Here is a 16377-nt window from a genome sequence, read left to right on the forward strand (position 1 = left end):
AGTGTGATCCACATGGAAATCCTACCGTGGGGTAGTTAAATTGTCATGCCATCACAAGAGACCATTGATGAAGGCAGTAGGTCTTGTTTAGGAACTTTCTCCCACTCAATCTTTTAAAAAATGTACAAGGTTTTTAATGTCCGGTTTCAATCATGAATGATTAATAAATACATGACAAGTACATGTGACACTCTTTCTCTAAACTATATGACATATTTATCATACATATACGTGAACAAACATTCGTAGTCAAATAAATATCATCATGTTCTCATAAATAAAATCATAAAATTTAAATGACCCTAATAAGCCAAAGTTCTATGATTCCATCCTAGAAAAATAATAAAATTACAAAAGTCACCCTAAAGCATACTTTAGGCCTTCGATTTGGCCAGCACAAACATTCACTATCTCATTGGTTGACATCGTCGTCATTTTCGTTTTGTCGTCGTTGACCTACTGCTAGCCGTTGCCAACCACCACTGGACCTTCGCCGACCACCGCCATCTGCCCCTGCCATCAATCACTACTATTAATCTTTTTTCGTTTTGGCTAGGTCAGGTATGCACCGTCTTCATCAGCCTGAATGCATCTCGATTCTCCATGTTCTACCAAAAATATTTGTTACATAAGTCTTATGTCCATTTTTGGCTCACATAAATTATTTTATAATAACATAAATAAATCTTGTATAGATATGATAGTCCACGATCGAATTGATCGAATTACATACCGAAAATTAATAATAATTAATTTCACAAAATTATTTTATCATATAAATAATAAAATAATAACATACATTCATTCACAAACATATCCCTAAACATGTGGATAATTACAAAGATGTTACATCTTATCATAAATTAATCACATATGAAGAAACAATATAGGTTTATACTATAAACATAGTAAAACCTAGTTCTGATACCAATAGTTGAAAAAATTTTGGTTGAAAATATTTTTTTTTTTTGCACTGCGGAAAAATAAAATTTTAAAAATCGAGTCGATTTGTGATATTTATAGTAACAAACTTTTCTTGAAATATACTTGTGCTTCGAAAGGGATGGACTCTTTTCATTCCCGACTTTTAACTAAACAACCTTCTCTACTATTCTCATACCACAAACTGCTTCAAGTGTGGGCTCGAACAATTTTGAATAAAACATAAAATAAAAAATAATTTTCTTACTTTCAGTAGGAAGGTAAATCTCTCTCTTATTGAAATGGTTAGAATTATTATTCTTAGAAAATAGAATTTATACTTAAAAATAAATTCTCACTATTTTCGGGCATAATAACAATTCTCAAGAGTTTTGTGTAACTTATTATGTTTTTAATCATACTATTGCCATCTATTTAAGGGAGAGGGAGAATGTATTTAATGCCTATTTAATAGAAAAAACCAATCTTCTAATTGAACTAAGAGGGAGGGATGACTAATAGGGTGTGCCTCCCCTCAAATGTATCATGATGGGGAGTCGGGCCTCTCCTATATTTGGTCTAATTATATTTTCTTATTTGATTTTTAACCCAACACTTTGTAATTTAATCCAACCTAGTACATGTTTTTCTATTTCTAAAAATAGACATTATTTATTAAATTATTTTTCCAATTAAATAATTTTCTCAACCCAATTCTAATTCTGTTAAAATCATGAAAACTTTACCGTAAAAGAATCTATAAAATATATTTAATTTTTACATTCAATGGATTCACAATGACCAATTAATTTAATTCCATTTTTGAACTTCAATTATTTAATTAAATAACCAATCAAAAAGTTTAAAGTAATTCTCAGGTCATTTCCAAACTTAGTGAAAAATCACATTCATTTTTGAATGTTACCCATTTACCTAACTTTATCATTTCTATCCATTTTTATTCATTTGATTCAACATACAATTCATTTCTGGTTTCAACGAGCTAGCGAAGGGACCCACTGGGCATATGTGATTAGGGCTCAAATGATTTATAATTAAGTTCTAGCTTTTCTCCTATTAATTATAAACGTTTTTGGTCATGAAGTCATTCCACTATAGCATCGTGATTGAGCTCTTCCTAATGAGATACCATTATAGAAGCTACTCGAGCAGTGTTCGTCCAATAACCTTGTCATAAATGTGTTACTCTTATAGGATATCTTTAACCTCTTTGGGATAAATTCGTTCTCCCAATAAGATCTTTTTTTTTCTCATGGTAACCATTACATCTTCCTTCATGAAAATTCAATTACTATCAAATAGTAATTAAGTCATTCATCACAAAGACAAACAACTAGTGACCACATTTACTTTTCATCTATCATGTAATGCAAATGAGATAATTTCATTTACCCATGTCTTGGGCTATGAATTCCACTATTTTGAATGATGTTATATGCTATAGAATTTGTATACCCAACGAACCAACTTTCGGTTCCTTATCTATTTGAACTCAAGCCTTTAATTACATCAAAGTATATGAGTCACCCATACATAGTCCATCATCCACTCAATATTAAGGTACGCCACACAATAAACGTCACAAGTGAATAAATCTATAAACAGATTTAGAATCTATATTACTTGGGTCTAGTCTAATGTACTGTCAGCTCAATTAGTTACATCTATGTCTCTATCTTCTTATAGTCATATGCTCTGGTGCCTAAGACAAATCATCTCTCCAATCTAACTTAATAGATGACATATTAGTCTTTCAATCAGTTTTTCATTTCCGATTAGATTAAGGACATGTTTTGGTTCTTCTACTAATATAAATTTTATTTCCGTATTACAATTTGACCACATAATACCTCTTAGTATTAATTAAACATTAGGCAATCAGTGAGCTAATATTTGCTTATATTTTTCTTTACATGCAAAAACCACGTGAGGACAATATATAAAGGGTATTGATATAATTCATGAATAATTTTATTAACCAATCTATTCGAAATTATTACAAGAGTAAAAATGAATATACTACACTTAGGGAACCAAATCCAACAGTAATATCATCCTTAGAATTATCTAAGTTTACTATCTAACAATCTCTTCAATTTCAAGCCTAATTTCATCAATTATGCTTTAACAGAAATGTAGCATCCTAAAATAGGGCTTAGTCGAAATAGTGATTTCAGGACCACAAATTTGATGTTAAAATATTTATTTTATGGTTATTATGAGGCCTAAATTATGAAAGTAGGCATGTATTAAAGTTTCATGAATAAATTCCTAGTGTGAGGTGTCCAATTGGAAGTTAGGGACCAAATTGAATAAATTGCAAAACTTGGATTCTAGAAACAATTTGCATGAAATTGCTTTAGATTATTAATTATAAGGCCTTAAAGAGTAATTTTCCCAATTTCTAAGTTTTTGGACAAAAATGGGCATGCATGGAAAATTTTGGAAGTTTAGTAAGGAAGGGCATTTTGGTCAGTTGGTAATAAAATCAATAAAAAGGGAAAATGAAGGCAAAAATCAGCCATCTTCTCCCTTGTACCAGCTAAAATTTTCAAGCCCTCCATAGCTATGGTTTTCAACATTTTCAAGCTCAATAGTAAGTGCTCCCTAGCCCCGTTTTTAATGTTCTTTGTAATTTTGAGATCCTCGTAACATGCTCTATCCATTTCTACCCATATTTCATGCTAGGGTTCATGTATGAAAAATGACCCACATGTGACATGGTTGTTCTTTGATGATTTATGGAGGAATATGAATGTTAGATGTGTGTTAAACATCTTTTCCTAAGTGATTTTCATGAAAAACCCCTAAAAATGACCTTTTTGCAAAAGGTACAAAATATGTGGTAGAAATGTGAAATAGAGGAAAATGTGGGCTAGTATGAGCTTATAATACATTTGGCTAGGCTTGGGTAACCAAGGAATTTCATGTATTTCATTTTACGAGCCTAGGGACTAAGTTGTGAAATTTTGAAATGTTAGGGGCAAAATGGTCATTTTACTCGAGGTTGAGTTTTAGGTTTAAAATGGATAATTTGATGTATTAATAATCTAAATTGATATAGACCCCAAGAAACCAATTCCGGAGGTTGACCGTGAGAAACGAAAGGTTTCGGACTAACCGAAACACAAACCCAAAGCAATTACCAAGTAAGTTCGCGTAACTCAAATGTGAACTACTTAAATTGCATTAGAGTGTATATTCATGTATGCATTATAGAATTGATAATGGTTGTGAAATAATGCATGATAATTATTGTGTCGATAAATGTGTCGGTTGAAATAGAAAGGGAAATCTGATGGATAAATTATAGCTCACCTGACATGAGATCCTGAATGTGTTGCAAAAAAGGATTTAGCTCTGACAGGTAATCCAATGATCTCAGTATAGTAAGGATCTAGCCCAGACGGGTGTTCCTTAAAGAATTAAACCTCCCGATGAATATATGTCCATTATGTATTTAGCCCGGATGGGTAATACGATTAAGGACTGATATTAGCATGGAGTGGTATTTCAAATTTGAGCGTATTTGGAGTGATTGTCGTGTGTGGGATTTAGCATGGAATGGTAAAGCCAAAAACACTCTTTAAATTCATTTTATGAGGGATTTAACCTAGACTGGTAATACTGTCACGAGAGTAAGGTTCACGGGAGTGCAAATTTAAAATGATCACTAACATGACTTGACGGTAAATGGATACCCATCGGGATTTCCTACGAATTCAAGGGGACTATAGTGAAGAATGAAAATTTCAATGCTTGAATTGATGAGCTCATCTAAGATAAATACTATATTTCTTGAAATGGAACTAACTTGATGATTGAGTGTATGTGATTGGGAATTTATATTATGCATGTATTGGCATGAATACCTTGTAAGGTTGCATGCTGAATAATTGGTAAGTTTACCCTCCTGTTATCCAAACTTACTAAGCATATTTATGCTTACTCCATTCTCTTTTCCTTATCTTACAGAGCTCGTGGACTCGTGAAGATTGGAAGACGGTTGGAGAATCAACATACTATCGACTTGTCCCGCTTTGGTATATAGATATCTTTATTTTATTTAATGGCATGTATAAGACTTTTGGTTATTTTGTTATATGTGTCATTGGTTGGCCAATGTAAAGGCTTAAATATTGAACTTACACTTTTTGTATATGGCCATAGACATGACTCATTTTGATGTAGGTTATGACCTACTAATGGTGTTTGATTATGGCTAAATGTTATTGTGACAATTAAATGTAGTATTTCATAAATAGACATGTGTATTGTGGCCAAATCACTTGGGATGGATAGGTCATAATTGGAAATGAGTTATAAAATGAACCAAGTTTAAATATGTTATATGATAAGGTGATCCTTAATATAAAGGGGATAATCTAGCATGTATTAAACTGATGAGATGAGGCTTACATGCAATGTCGTATGCCCAGGGTTGTTTAAGAGTATAATTAAGTCATGTTAAATACCATTGGAAACCATAAGGGTGTATGGAGGTTAGAGGGTGACCAAAGGCTCAGAAAATAGCCCCAAAAAGGTCCACACGGGCATGTGTCTAGGCCGTTTGTGACACACGGTCAGCCCCCATGGGTATGTTGCCTGGCCGTGTGTCCCTTGCACCTAAAATTTTAGGTCAGCTTGCATGGTAGTAAACACACGGGTAGAGACACGGCCTTGTGTCTCAACCGTGTGGAGGACACGGCCTAGCGCAGGGGCGTGTATCTAAGCCGTGTTCCTCAAATTGAATGATGATGTCATAAACAGAATGTCTGAGTTTTTGGATACGGGCGAAGATACGGACTTGTCTAGGCCATGTGAAGGACCCGGGCCAAGGGCACGGGCATGTGCTCGACCGTGTAAAAACCCGTGTAGGTTCAAATTAGAAAATAAATTCAATTAATTTCACACAGGTAAGGGACACGGGCGTGTCCCCAAAGCCCACAGGCGTGTGCATTGCCTCCACACAGGCGTGCGAGGCTTAACTTGGAAAATTTTCCTAAAATTTTCTTAAGTTCTCGATTTAGTCCCAGACCATTCTCAATGTATGTTTTGGGCCTCGTAGGTCCATAATAGGGACATTATGAATATGATTGATTGGTTTTAATTTGGAACGAAATTTTATAGCCCGAAATTTTTTGGAAATGTCATGCTCGTGCACAGTAATACCCTGTACTCCGTCCTGGTCTCGAGTACGGATAAGGGGTGTTACAGGAAACTTGTTAAACATTAAATAATTGAATAAATTAACATATGAGCTTACCAGATCAAGCTCCAATAATTCAAATTCCATAAAAATTCTAATGATCTAGCTTAATTACCTAAGTGAATTGGTAGTCGAATGTAACTAAGAAAACTTGAATTTCTTTTCCTTCTTATGGCTATGGACAATTTTAGAAGAAAGATAGTAAGTGTTTTGTTTCATTCCTCCACCCCTCTAGTTTATATACGATGATTAATTAGTTAATTAGCTTAATTAACTTTAAGTTTTAACCTTTAAAGCATGGTTAACTATTTTTATCATCTTTCTTAATCAAACTAAGTGGATGTACCTAAAAATCCACTAACTCATTTCACATTAATGGTTTAATAACCATTTAGTCCCTTTGGTTAATTTCCAATTAGATCCTTAAGTATTTTTTAAATTAAAACTCAATAGCGATTGGACTTTTCAATTTTAGTTCTTAAGCTTTAATTAATGATTTTCTCTGTTAAATTACTTAACTAATGTTTAATATATTTTTATACTAACTCTATAAATCTTCTTACTTTATATTAACGAATTTAATTTAAAAAATAAAGTTTTGAAATCGTGTTTTTCTACACTGGCAAAAATCAAATGGTTACAACTTTCATTGCAACTAGAGTTTTACCAAGGATAACAATCACCATTTTATTCAGTCTGACAATCAATTGGTTGTTGAAATTAGGTAAGTAGCTGAAGAGTCACTAGCCATGGGTGTTGTATTGATTCCTCTTAGATCCTTGTGTGGAGCCTCGGGTGAAAAAATAGTGGAAACAAAAGTGGCCTTCTTAAAAGAGATAAGAATCTGAAAGTATAAATGTTACTAGTATTGTGACGACAAATGGTGGTTTTGAGAAGACCTATCCATGTGATGGTTGGGCTTCTATTATCATAGAATTAATCTTGAATATTCCTAGACCAACTAATAAGGATTTAGGTGTGTAATAGCCCGATTTTGGGCCTAGTCGGAATAGTGGTTTTGGAGCCACAAATATGACATCGGAGAAATTATTTTAATATTATCTTATGTGTTATAGCATGATTATATGAGTGTTTGAAATTTTTTGTGAATTAAATTCAGTAATCGCATGCTTAATTTTGAAAAAGGACTAAATCGCATAAAGTGCGAAAATTTTGTTCTGCAAGCTAAAGGTGTCAAATAGCTATGGAACATTAAATTAGAAGTCTATATTGAGTAAATAGACCAAAAATTTGTTAGTGGCTGAACATGGAGACAAAGAATTTGTAGGGTCAAAGTTAGGTGAAATTTGGTGACTAATTTGACTAGAAATATAATAAAATAAGGAAAGCTTTCATCTTTTTCATTCTCTCTTTCTTCTCCATCGATTTTATATAAGAAAGAAGGCTATGGGAGCTTGAAATTTTTAGCAACTTTAGACTCTTGCAAGTAAGTGATTTTGATGGTCTTTCTTGATGGTTTTTGTATTTTTGGGGCCCTTGTAGCTTAAGCTAACTAATGGGGGACTATTTTGCAAAATAGTTGAGAGTCTAGGGTTTTTCCATGAGAGTACTCATGTTGGTTGCTGAATTTTTATAGAAGAAAATGAATCATGGTTGTTAAATAAACAACTTTAATTAAAGGGATTTTCATGAAAACACCAAAAAGGGACCATTTTGTAAAAGTTACAAAATGAGTAGTAAATGTATGAAATAATTGAAATTTTGAGATGCTATAGGCTTAAAGTAGTTTCAGCTAGGCTTGGTTAATGTGGAAATTTGATGAAAATCATTTTACGAGCCTAAGGGCAAAATCGTAATTTTGTGAAAGTCTAAGGGCAAAACGGTTATTTTGCCAAAATAAGAATTATGAAATTTCTTGATTAATGTGATGATTAAATTAGTGAATTTTATCATTATAGATCAAGAAATACAAAATCTGAACCTAGACTAATTCAATATGTTTTGTATACCAAGGTAAGTTGCACGTAAATATCACAGTTCTATTGTTATTATGCATTAAATACTTGATATTGCATGAAATGTTTGATTTTTTTACGAATATGCATGACGAGATTTGATGTGGTAAAACTCCCGGTTAAACTGTAAAAATAGGTTAGATATCCATGTCGTGATACTAGGGTTATGAGAGCTAGTGTAAGACCATGTCTGGGACATGACATCAGCCTCGATATGTGAGCCATTGTAAGACCATGTTTGGAACATGGCATCGGTATTTATATAAGAGCTAGTGTAAGACCATGTCTGGGATATGGCATCGGCCTCGACATGTGGGCTAGTGTAAGACCATGTTTGGAACATGGCATTGGCACCGATATATGAGAGCTAGTGTAAGACCATGTCTAGGGCATTGGCCTTGACATAGGGGCTAATGTAAGACCATGTTTGGAACATGGCATTGACACCGATATATGAGAGCCAGTGTAAGACCATGTCTGGGACATGGCATCGGCATCTTACCCTTTTGTATGAGGCTTATCGGGTATCCATTTATTTTTCCAACTGGTTCAACGGGTACTTTAAAGATTATATCATGATTGAGAAAAGTTATGATTATGTTGCAAGTGGTACAGGTACCTACACGAAACTCATAGAATGAGCTCGGGTCATGTATATGAATAGTAAGGATGAAAATGAGTAAGTTATGTCTATAGTCATTCGAAAATCTTGTGCAAGTGTATGATATGTTATGAGTATGATGTTACTTGGTAAAGCGATGTTAATTATTTACTTGTAACTTACTAAGCTTTATGCTTACTTCCTCCCTTTTCCATTTTTCTTATAGTGCCGCCAAGCTAGCTCGGGAATCAAGGGACATCAAAGGCATTGATCACAGTATCACCTAAAGTTTATGGTATAGTTAGTTTAAATGTTTTGAGCGTGGCATGATAGGGACTTGGTCTTTTTGTTTAGTGTCATGGTTTAGCCACAAGTGTTGGCTCATATAGATGTGATATTCATTTTGTATAGGCTATTGATGTTGCTTAATAATGATTATTATTAAATGCATTTGATGAAAATTCTCATGGATGTGTTTGTTGCATGGTTTGTGTTGATAAGTAGGAGATGTTGTATGTGATAGGAAATAGCTTGGAAACGATGTATGGATGCCTAGGTATTGGCTGATATGGTCATGTATTTATGTGGTATTGGTATTGTTTAATGTTTTTGTAGGTGGGTGTAAGTAAGGATGACAAAAAGGCTTGGTAAATAGCCTTGTTTTTGTCCACACAGGTAAACACACGGGCGCGTGTCTAGACTGTGTGTGACACACGGTTTTCCCCATAGGGGTGTAGTCAGGCCGTGTGTCCCCTGCACCTAAATTTGGCAAAACAGAATGCCCAGTAGTAACCACACGGGCGGAGACACAGCCATGTGTCTCAACCGTATGGAGGACACGGCCTAGCACACGGGCGTGAGCCTTGACCGTGTGAGGGATATGGGCCATGGACACAAGCGTGTGTCAAACAATGTGAAAACCCTTGTAGGTTCGAATTGAGAAATAAATTCACACGGGCTAAGGATACGGGCGTGTCCCGATATGTTCAGGCCGTGTGAGCTACACGGGCCTTCAACATGGCCATGTTAAGAGGACATATAGGCGTGTTGCCTTCCCACACGGGCGTGTGCCCTTGTTTGTATTGAAGCTATTCAAAGTTTTCAAAGTGTTTGGTTATTTCCCGAACCGTTTCCAAAGTGTTTTTTTGGGCCTCATAGGTTCATATTAGGGGCGTTAAGAGGAAGTTTGAAAGTTTTAAATTTGAGCGAAATTGTTTGTACGCATGTGTTTAAGTCTAGTAATGCCTCGTATTCTGTCCCGGCGTTGGATACTAGTAAGGGGTGTTACAGGGTGAGTTGATAGTTGTGGAACCTATTTCGTTGCCTTGGACTATTTAATTTGGAGCCTTTAAGGGACTTGGTAACAGAAGGATTTGCAATTTGCATAACATTAGGGGTGAGTGTTCGATTGAATCGAATCGAATGAAAAAATTTCGAGTTAATTGAGTTGAAGAATCCTATTTTATCATCTTAACTCGACTTAAAATTTTCTCAAATCGAGTCGAGTGAGATGAAATTCGAATCAAATATATATGTTCAAGTTAAATTAAAAAAATTGATTTTGGATCTTTGTAGCCACTGCCACCCACCGTAACTAAATTTGTTATTAACTTTCGTCTCCTCATAATTTATTTATTAATCTTTTATATATGGGTTAGCTTCGTTGCTTACTTAGTTGCTTCAATTATCTTATGATTCTTATCACCATGTATTTTGATATTAAAAATATATTAAATGTAAAAATATGACTTTTAATAAAAGTTATTTTAAAGATAAAATGTGAAATTGATACCAATAGAAAATTTTAATTAAGATATTTTATGGCATCATCAATAATTCAATTTTAACGAAATTGTTAAAGATTCAAGATGATTAAAATTTCAATAATATAAATAGCACAAAATGTGAATTTTAATTCAATAATATCAATAATGACATAAATTTGAAAAAAAAAAAGAGAGTTTTTGGGGAAAGGCAAAAGAATTTTTTTTTGGGAGTTTAGAGGAAGTAAAAATTTTTGGGGATAAGTAAAAGGAAAAACGTTTTGCGGGGTTAAGTAAAAGGAAAATAGAGGTTGAGGGGGGTTAGGGAGAGGGAAGTAAAATAGTTTGGTATTTGATTTATTCGAATTCGAAAATTCAACTCGATTTAAGCTTGAAATTTAAAACAAAATAGAGTTAATTTGATTAACTCGATTAATTTAATTCCAATAATTTAATTTTTTTATTTTTCGAATATAATCAAATTTTGCTCACCCCTACATAACACTTAACATTTATCTTATTATTTGGTGCATCTTTTTACTTTGGTTTTCTCTTTGATTAAATTGACACTTAAATTGTTTTTGAAAGGACTTATGTTTTTTCAATAATGGAAGAGACTTATTCTATAGCGAACTTATTCTCCACAACTTTAAATTTAAAGTAACGGCTACAAGCATACTTTTTGGATCCAACTTATTCAGCTTCATATATTTTTGTTGAAGAATAAGTTTGATCATAACAATCATACAAATTATCAAAAAGATAATTGATTAAATATTTTTTTGTAGCTGTCATAATTCTTCAACCATTTCTTCAGGTTTTTTTGTCAATCATAAATTTAATATTTCTTTTTTTTGGACTTCTTTTCACCAAAATGTATAGTAGAAAGGGGCGACTCAAATCATTAAGTAGTTTGAGGTAAGCTTTCAACAACATTTTTTAAAAGTAAATTTATCTCAAATTATTGGAGAATATTGGAGAATATTATATAATAATTCTTTTAAATAAGAGTTAAGATTAATTTATCGCTACAAACTATCACAACTTTGACGGTCAAAAATAGGGTGGCAAAGAATGAGGCACAAACTAAGCCACTCTCTTGAGATGATATATGTCCTCTCAGTAATTATAACTTGTGTAAAAAGTTTTATTGAATATTAAAATACAATAAACCGGGTCACACATTATATACTTTGCTAACCTGGCAAGTTTAAAAAGTAAAAACTCCACCAAAATTATTTTTTTCATTTAAATAATCATAACTCTTGAAAAACTTAAACAAAATCCTTTAAAGATAAAAAAAATAAGAAAAGATATTGCATTATTTATAGTGTTGAATTAATGAAATAAAACATTTAATGAAATAACGAAAGCAATTAATTTGATTGATTTTAATTTCACTTAATTCAAAACAATAAATAGTAAGATAAATTATTCAAGTATTAATGTGTTTTTAACACGGCGGAACTTAATCAATACTTCTATAATTAGTATATATGATTATATAAATATGGCATTTCTCATTTATGGTCAGCAGAGTTCCAACTCCTTGCGGAAATAAAACGTGAAGTCATTGTCAATATTTTTGCAATGGATTTTGTCTGCATTTTAGACTTGGCCTCCTTTTTTCCTTCTTAGCTAACAAGTTGTGGTTCCACCAAATCTTAGACACATTCATTACCACAGCTTTCGTTAAGATGAGTAAAATTCGATTCGACTCAATTTAATTCGAAAAAATTAAAAAAAAATAAATTTTGAGTTAATTAAATTGAGTTATTCAAATTATTCGAGTCAACTCGAATAAGTAATTTGAGTTCGAATCGGGTTGAATTTTAGAATTTGATTAACTCGAATAATTCAATTAATAGATTGATGTAAATATTCTTTTGGCCCATGTTAAAGTTTGAAAATGAGTAAATTATCTCTCAATAAAAATTAGAAAAAATTCAAAATAATTTTCATAAGTTCAAAACAATTTTAAAATTCAAAATATTTATAAAAATTTCAAAAATCATATTTTTAAAATAAAAAATTCTAAAATTTTTAAAGAAAGTTAGAAAATTAAAAATTTCTAGAATAAAAATTTTTGGGGACCTAAGTAAGTTAATTAATGATTCAAGTTTATTTTGTATTATTATTTTACTTTGAAAAAGTTTTCAAATATATATGGTTTCAAATTTATATGCTCTAACATGAAATTAGTTATATCAGAACTAAATTTTAATTTGACATGTTTAATTTTTTAATTTAACTCGAACAATTTCATTTAATTCGACTCGAATTTCATTTCACTCAACTCAATTTGAAAAAAATTCCAAACTGAGTTAGGATTATAAAATAGGACTCGTCAGCTCGATTAACTCAAAATTTTTTCACTCGATTCGATCGAACATTCACCCCTAACTCTCATATTGAATATGACCCAAGAAATTGTAGCCTTCTTTCTGTCCATGGTACTCGTCTCTTTTATTTTGTTTATTTTTATCCTATGATTTCTTTTTTCTTTTTTAGAACTCAATCAACTTTAGAGTTGTCATTTAAAAATAAAATAAGTGTACCATTTTTAGGCAAGCTTTTTTATTTTTTATATTCTACATGTATGTTTTATGTTGGAAGTTTTTTAAACTATTCTTCAGAGTTTGTCAAAGTTTTTTTTAGCTAGTTTGGATTAGTCTTGGTTGTTAGCAAAATAAGGGCTTAGTGAGTTGAAATTTTGTTAAATATTTTACTTGTATGGCTTTATAAAAGCCTATTTTATTCTTCAATAAGATGGAATCCAAAATTGTTTTGTGTTATTCTCTGCAGTATTTCTTAACATCTAACATTTTTTGTATCAGAGCCATCATTGGGCTTGTAAAGACTAGAGAGAGAAGTACAGTATTCAAGTGAGCAGATACTAAGAGAATGAATGGTGAAAATACTCTAACAAAGATCCCTCACTGCTACGGTCACTGTGACCATTGGAGTGAATTGATGGAGAACCTGCTTAGAGCAAAGGGTCTATGGAGTTGGTGGAAAATGGCTTTGAAAGGCTAGTAGATGGGACAATATTGACAGAGGCGCAGTTGCTTGATGATGCCAAAACCAAATATTATTAGGTGAAACATTATCTTTTTCAGGCACTTGATCGTACCATTTTCGAACAAATCTTGGATCGTAGTACAGCCAAGAATGTTTGGGATCCGATGAAATGAAAATTTAGGGGAAATGACAAGGTAAAGAAATATGTTCTTAATTCACTAAGAAGGGAATTCCAGGTTCTAACAATGAGGAAAGATGAAGCCATCACTAAGTATTTTGCAAGAGTGATGATTGTTTCTAATAAGATACGGAGTAATGGAGAAGATATGTCTAATTCAAAGATTGTTGAGAAAATTCCATGAACTTTAAAAGAGAAGTTCACATATGTTGTGCTGTCCATCAAAGAATCGAAGAATAGTGATAACATGTCCATTGATGAACTACAGAGTTCATTGGTGGTACATGAACAAAAGCTTCAGAGGGTATGTAGTGACGATGAGGATCAAGTTCTGAAGGTAAATTCAGAGTATGGAACAAGGGGTAAAGGAAGATCATCCAGAGGTAGAGGACGAGAATAAGGAAGAACAACCTTCAACAAGGCAACTGTTAAATGTTATAAATGTCACAATTTAGGACATTTTCAGTATGAATGTCTGAGATTGAATAAAAAAGTAAATTATGCAAAGGTAGAAAAGGAAGATGAAGATGAGTTATTGCTAATGGCATATGAGGAGCTCCATGAAGACAAAAGAAGTGATGTGTGGGTTTTAGATTTTGGTTGCTCAAACCACATTTGTGTGAATCAAGGTATGTTTGCAAGCTTGGATACAACTTTCTCTCATGTTGTCAAGCTAGGAAACAATACAGAAATGAAGGTGATTGGAAAGGGAGTTGTGAAGCTGGTTTTGAAAGGCATTAGTTGTGTTATTGGTAATGTGTATTATGTACTGACACTCAAAAACAATCTTTTGAGCATGGGTCAGTTGCAAGAAAAGTGATTACATGTGTTGTTTAAAGATGGTGTGTGTAGCATGTACTATCCACAAAACGGAAAAATGACGGAATCCATCATGGCTCCAAACAAGATGTTTAAGTTGATTATTGATTCACATGTTAAAGTAAAAGAAGAAAAGTATTTGCATATCAGTACCACAGATCAGTCCAAGTTCTGGCATCATCGTTATGGTTACCTTAGCTACAAAGGTCTGCATAAATTACAAAATAAAGAAATGGCGGTTAGTTTGTCACTAATTGTAGATACAAATATCATTTCTGATGCATGTATGAAAGGCAAGAAACACCAGATTCCCATTCCCAATAGGAGCCACTAGAGAGCAATAGAGAGATTACAACTAGTTCGTGCAGAACTCTGCTGTCTAATTACACCTGCCTATAGTAGTCACAAAAGGTACTTACTGTGTTTCATTGATAATTTTTCTCGAAAGATGTGGATTTATTTTCTTTTGGAGAAGTCAAAAACCTTTTATCACTTTAAATGTTTCAAGACTCTTGTAGAAACAAAGATTGGAATGTCTATTAAGTACTTGAGAACAGGTAGAGGAGGGGAGTTTAATTCTGAAGAATTTAATGATTTTTATAAGCAACAAGGTGTGAAGAGACAACTGAAAACAGCCTACACTCCACAACAAAATGGAGTGGTCAAGTGCAAGAATCGTACAATGATGAATTTGGTGAGGGCCATGCTATCAAAGAAGAAAGTGTTAGTACAAATCTTGATGAAAATTTTGAACACACAAACGAAACTCAAATAGAAATAGAAGAAATCAGACAAGGCTCCAAGGTGTGTATCAAGCTACTATCTTTAAGGTTATATTCGCCTTCACCTATCTTTGGTGTGCAAATGAGTTCCAAGCAAATTAACCTCGAGGACATAATGAAGCCAATGACTATTTGCATTTTACACTGACGAGTACGCACCGAGCAATGTATAATAAGAAACTCAATTTCTACAAAGGATTTCTAGAGTAATACTTTATAGAATAATCTAATAATATTAGAAAATGAAAAAAGGAAAGAAAGAATATTAGAATTTGTTGGTGTATTTTCCAAATGAAATCTCATTCCTATTTATAGGAATTTTCATGTCTCTTCATATAGACATCTTTCAATAGGTGTCTTTCTAATAATAATGTCTTTAAAATAAACACATAATTATTCATTTAATATTATAATTATTTAAATAATATTATTTAAATAGTTATACGCATTAAGCAATGTATAACAAGAAACTCAATTTCTACAAAGGATTTCGTAGTAATACTTTATAGAATAATCTAATAATATTAGAAAATAAAGGAAGGAAATAAAGAATATTAGAATTTGTTGGTGTATTTTCCAAATGAAATCTCATTCCTATTTATAGGAATTTTCATGTCTCTTCATAGAGACATCTTTCAATAGGTGTCTTTCGAATAATAATGTCTTTAAAATAAACACATAATTATTTATTTAATATTATAACTATTTAAATAATATTATTTAAATAGTTATTATTCTTTTCAAAAATTAAATAATATAACTTTTGATTAATTACACCCATTCATTTATAGTTATCGAACACTATAAATATTTAAAAATATTCTAACAATATCCCCCCATTTTCAAAATATTTAGATTTTGATATTCTTGAAAATCAATTTGCATAAATGAAGGTTTCTTACGATTAAACCTTTACTTGGTAAAAACATGTTAAAGTTAATCGAAATTACATGGTAGACTAAGCTTTGAACCAACTATTTCATTTGATTAACCAAACACATCTCACACAATGATTTTAACATCGGTCAATGCATAGTATCTAGGGATACTATTATGGTCATGTGTCTGTGTACTCTTTTAAGAGTG

The 16377-nt window shown here is 32.3% G+C and overlaps 1 protein-coding gene across 1 annotated transcript; it reads left to right on the forward strand.

The window, feature by feature from the left end:
- Positions 1-13937: 13937 nt before the first annotated feature.
- On the forward strand, positions 13938-14510 carry LOC108466396 (uncharacterized). The gene is made up of 2 exons (XM_017766721.1): positions 13938-14027; positions 14199-14510. The coding sequence occupies exons 1-2, from the start codon at positions 13938-13940 to the stop codon at positions 14508-14510; spliced, it is 402 nt and encodes a 133-aa protein (XP_017622210.1).
- Positions 14511-16377: the final 1867 nt, after the last annotated feature.

Source organism: Gossypium arboreum, chromosome 8, assembly GCF_025698485.1.
Source record: "Gossypium arboreum isolate Shixiya-1 chromosome 8, ASM2569848v2, whole genome shotgun sequence".
Taxonomy (NCBI): Eukaryota; Viridiplantae; Streptophyta; class Magnoliopsida; order Malvales; family Malvaceae; genus Gossypium; species Gossypium arboreum.

Excerpts from the sequence above, each read along its gene's own strand:
- LOC108466396 (XM_017766721.1), top strand. The coding sequence starts at position 13,938 with ATGTCCATTGATGAACTACAGAGTTCATTGGTGGTACATGAACAAAAG. Across the intron at positions 14,028-14,198 it reads ATGAGGATCAAGTTCTGAAG|GTAGAAAAGGAAGATGAAGA; the intron begins GTAAATTCAGAG and ends AATTATGCAAAG.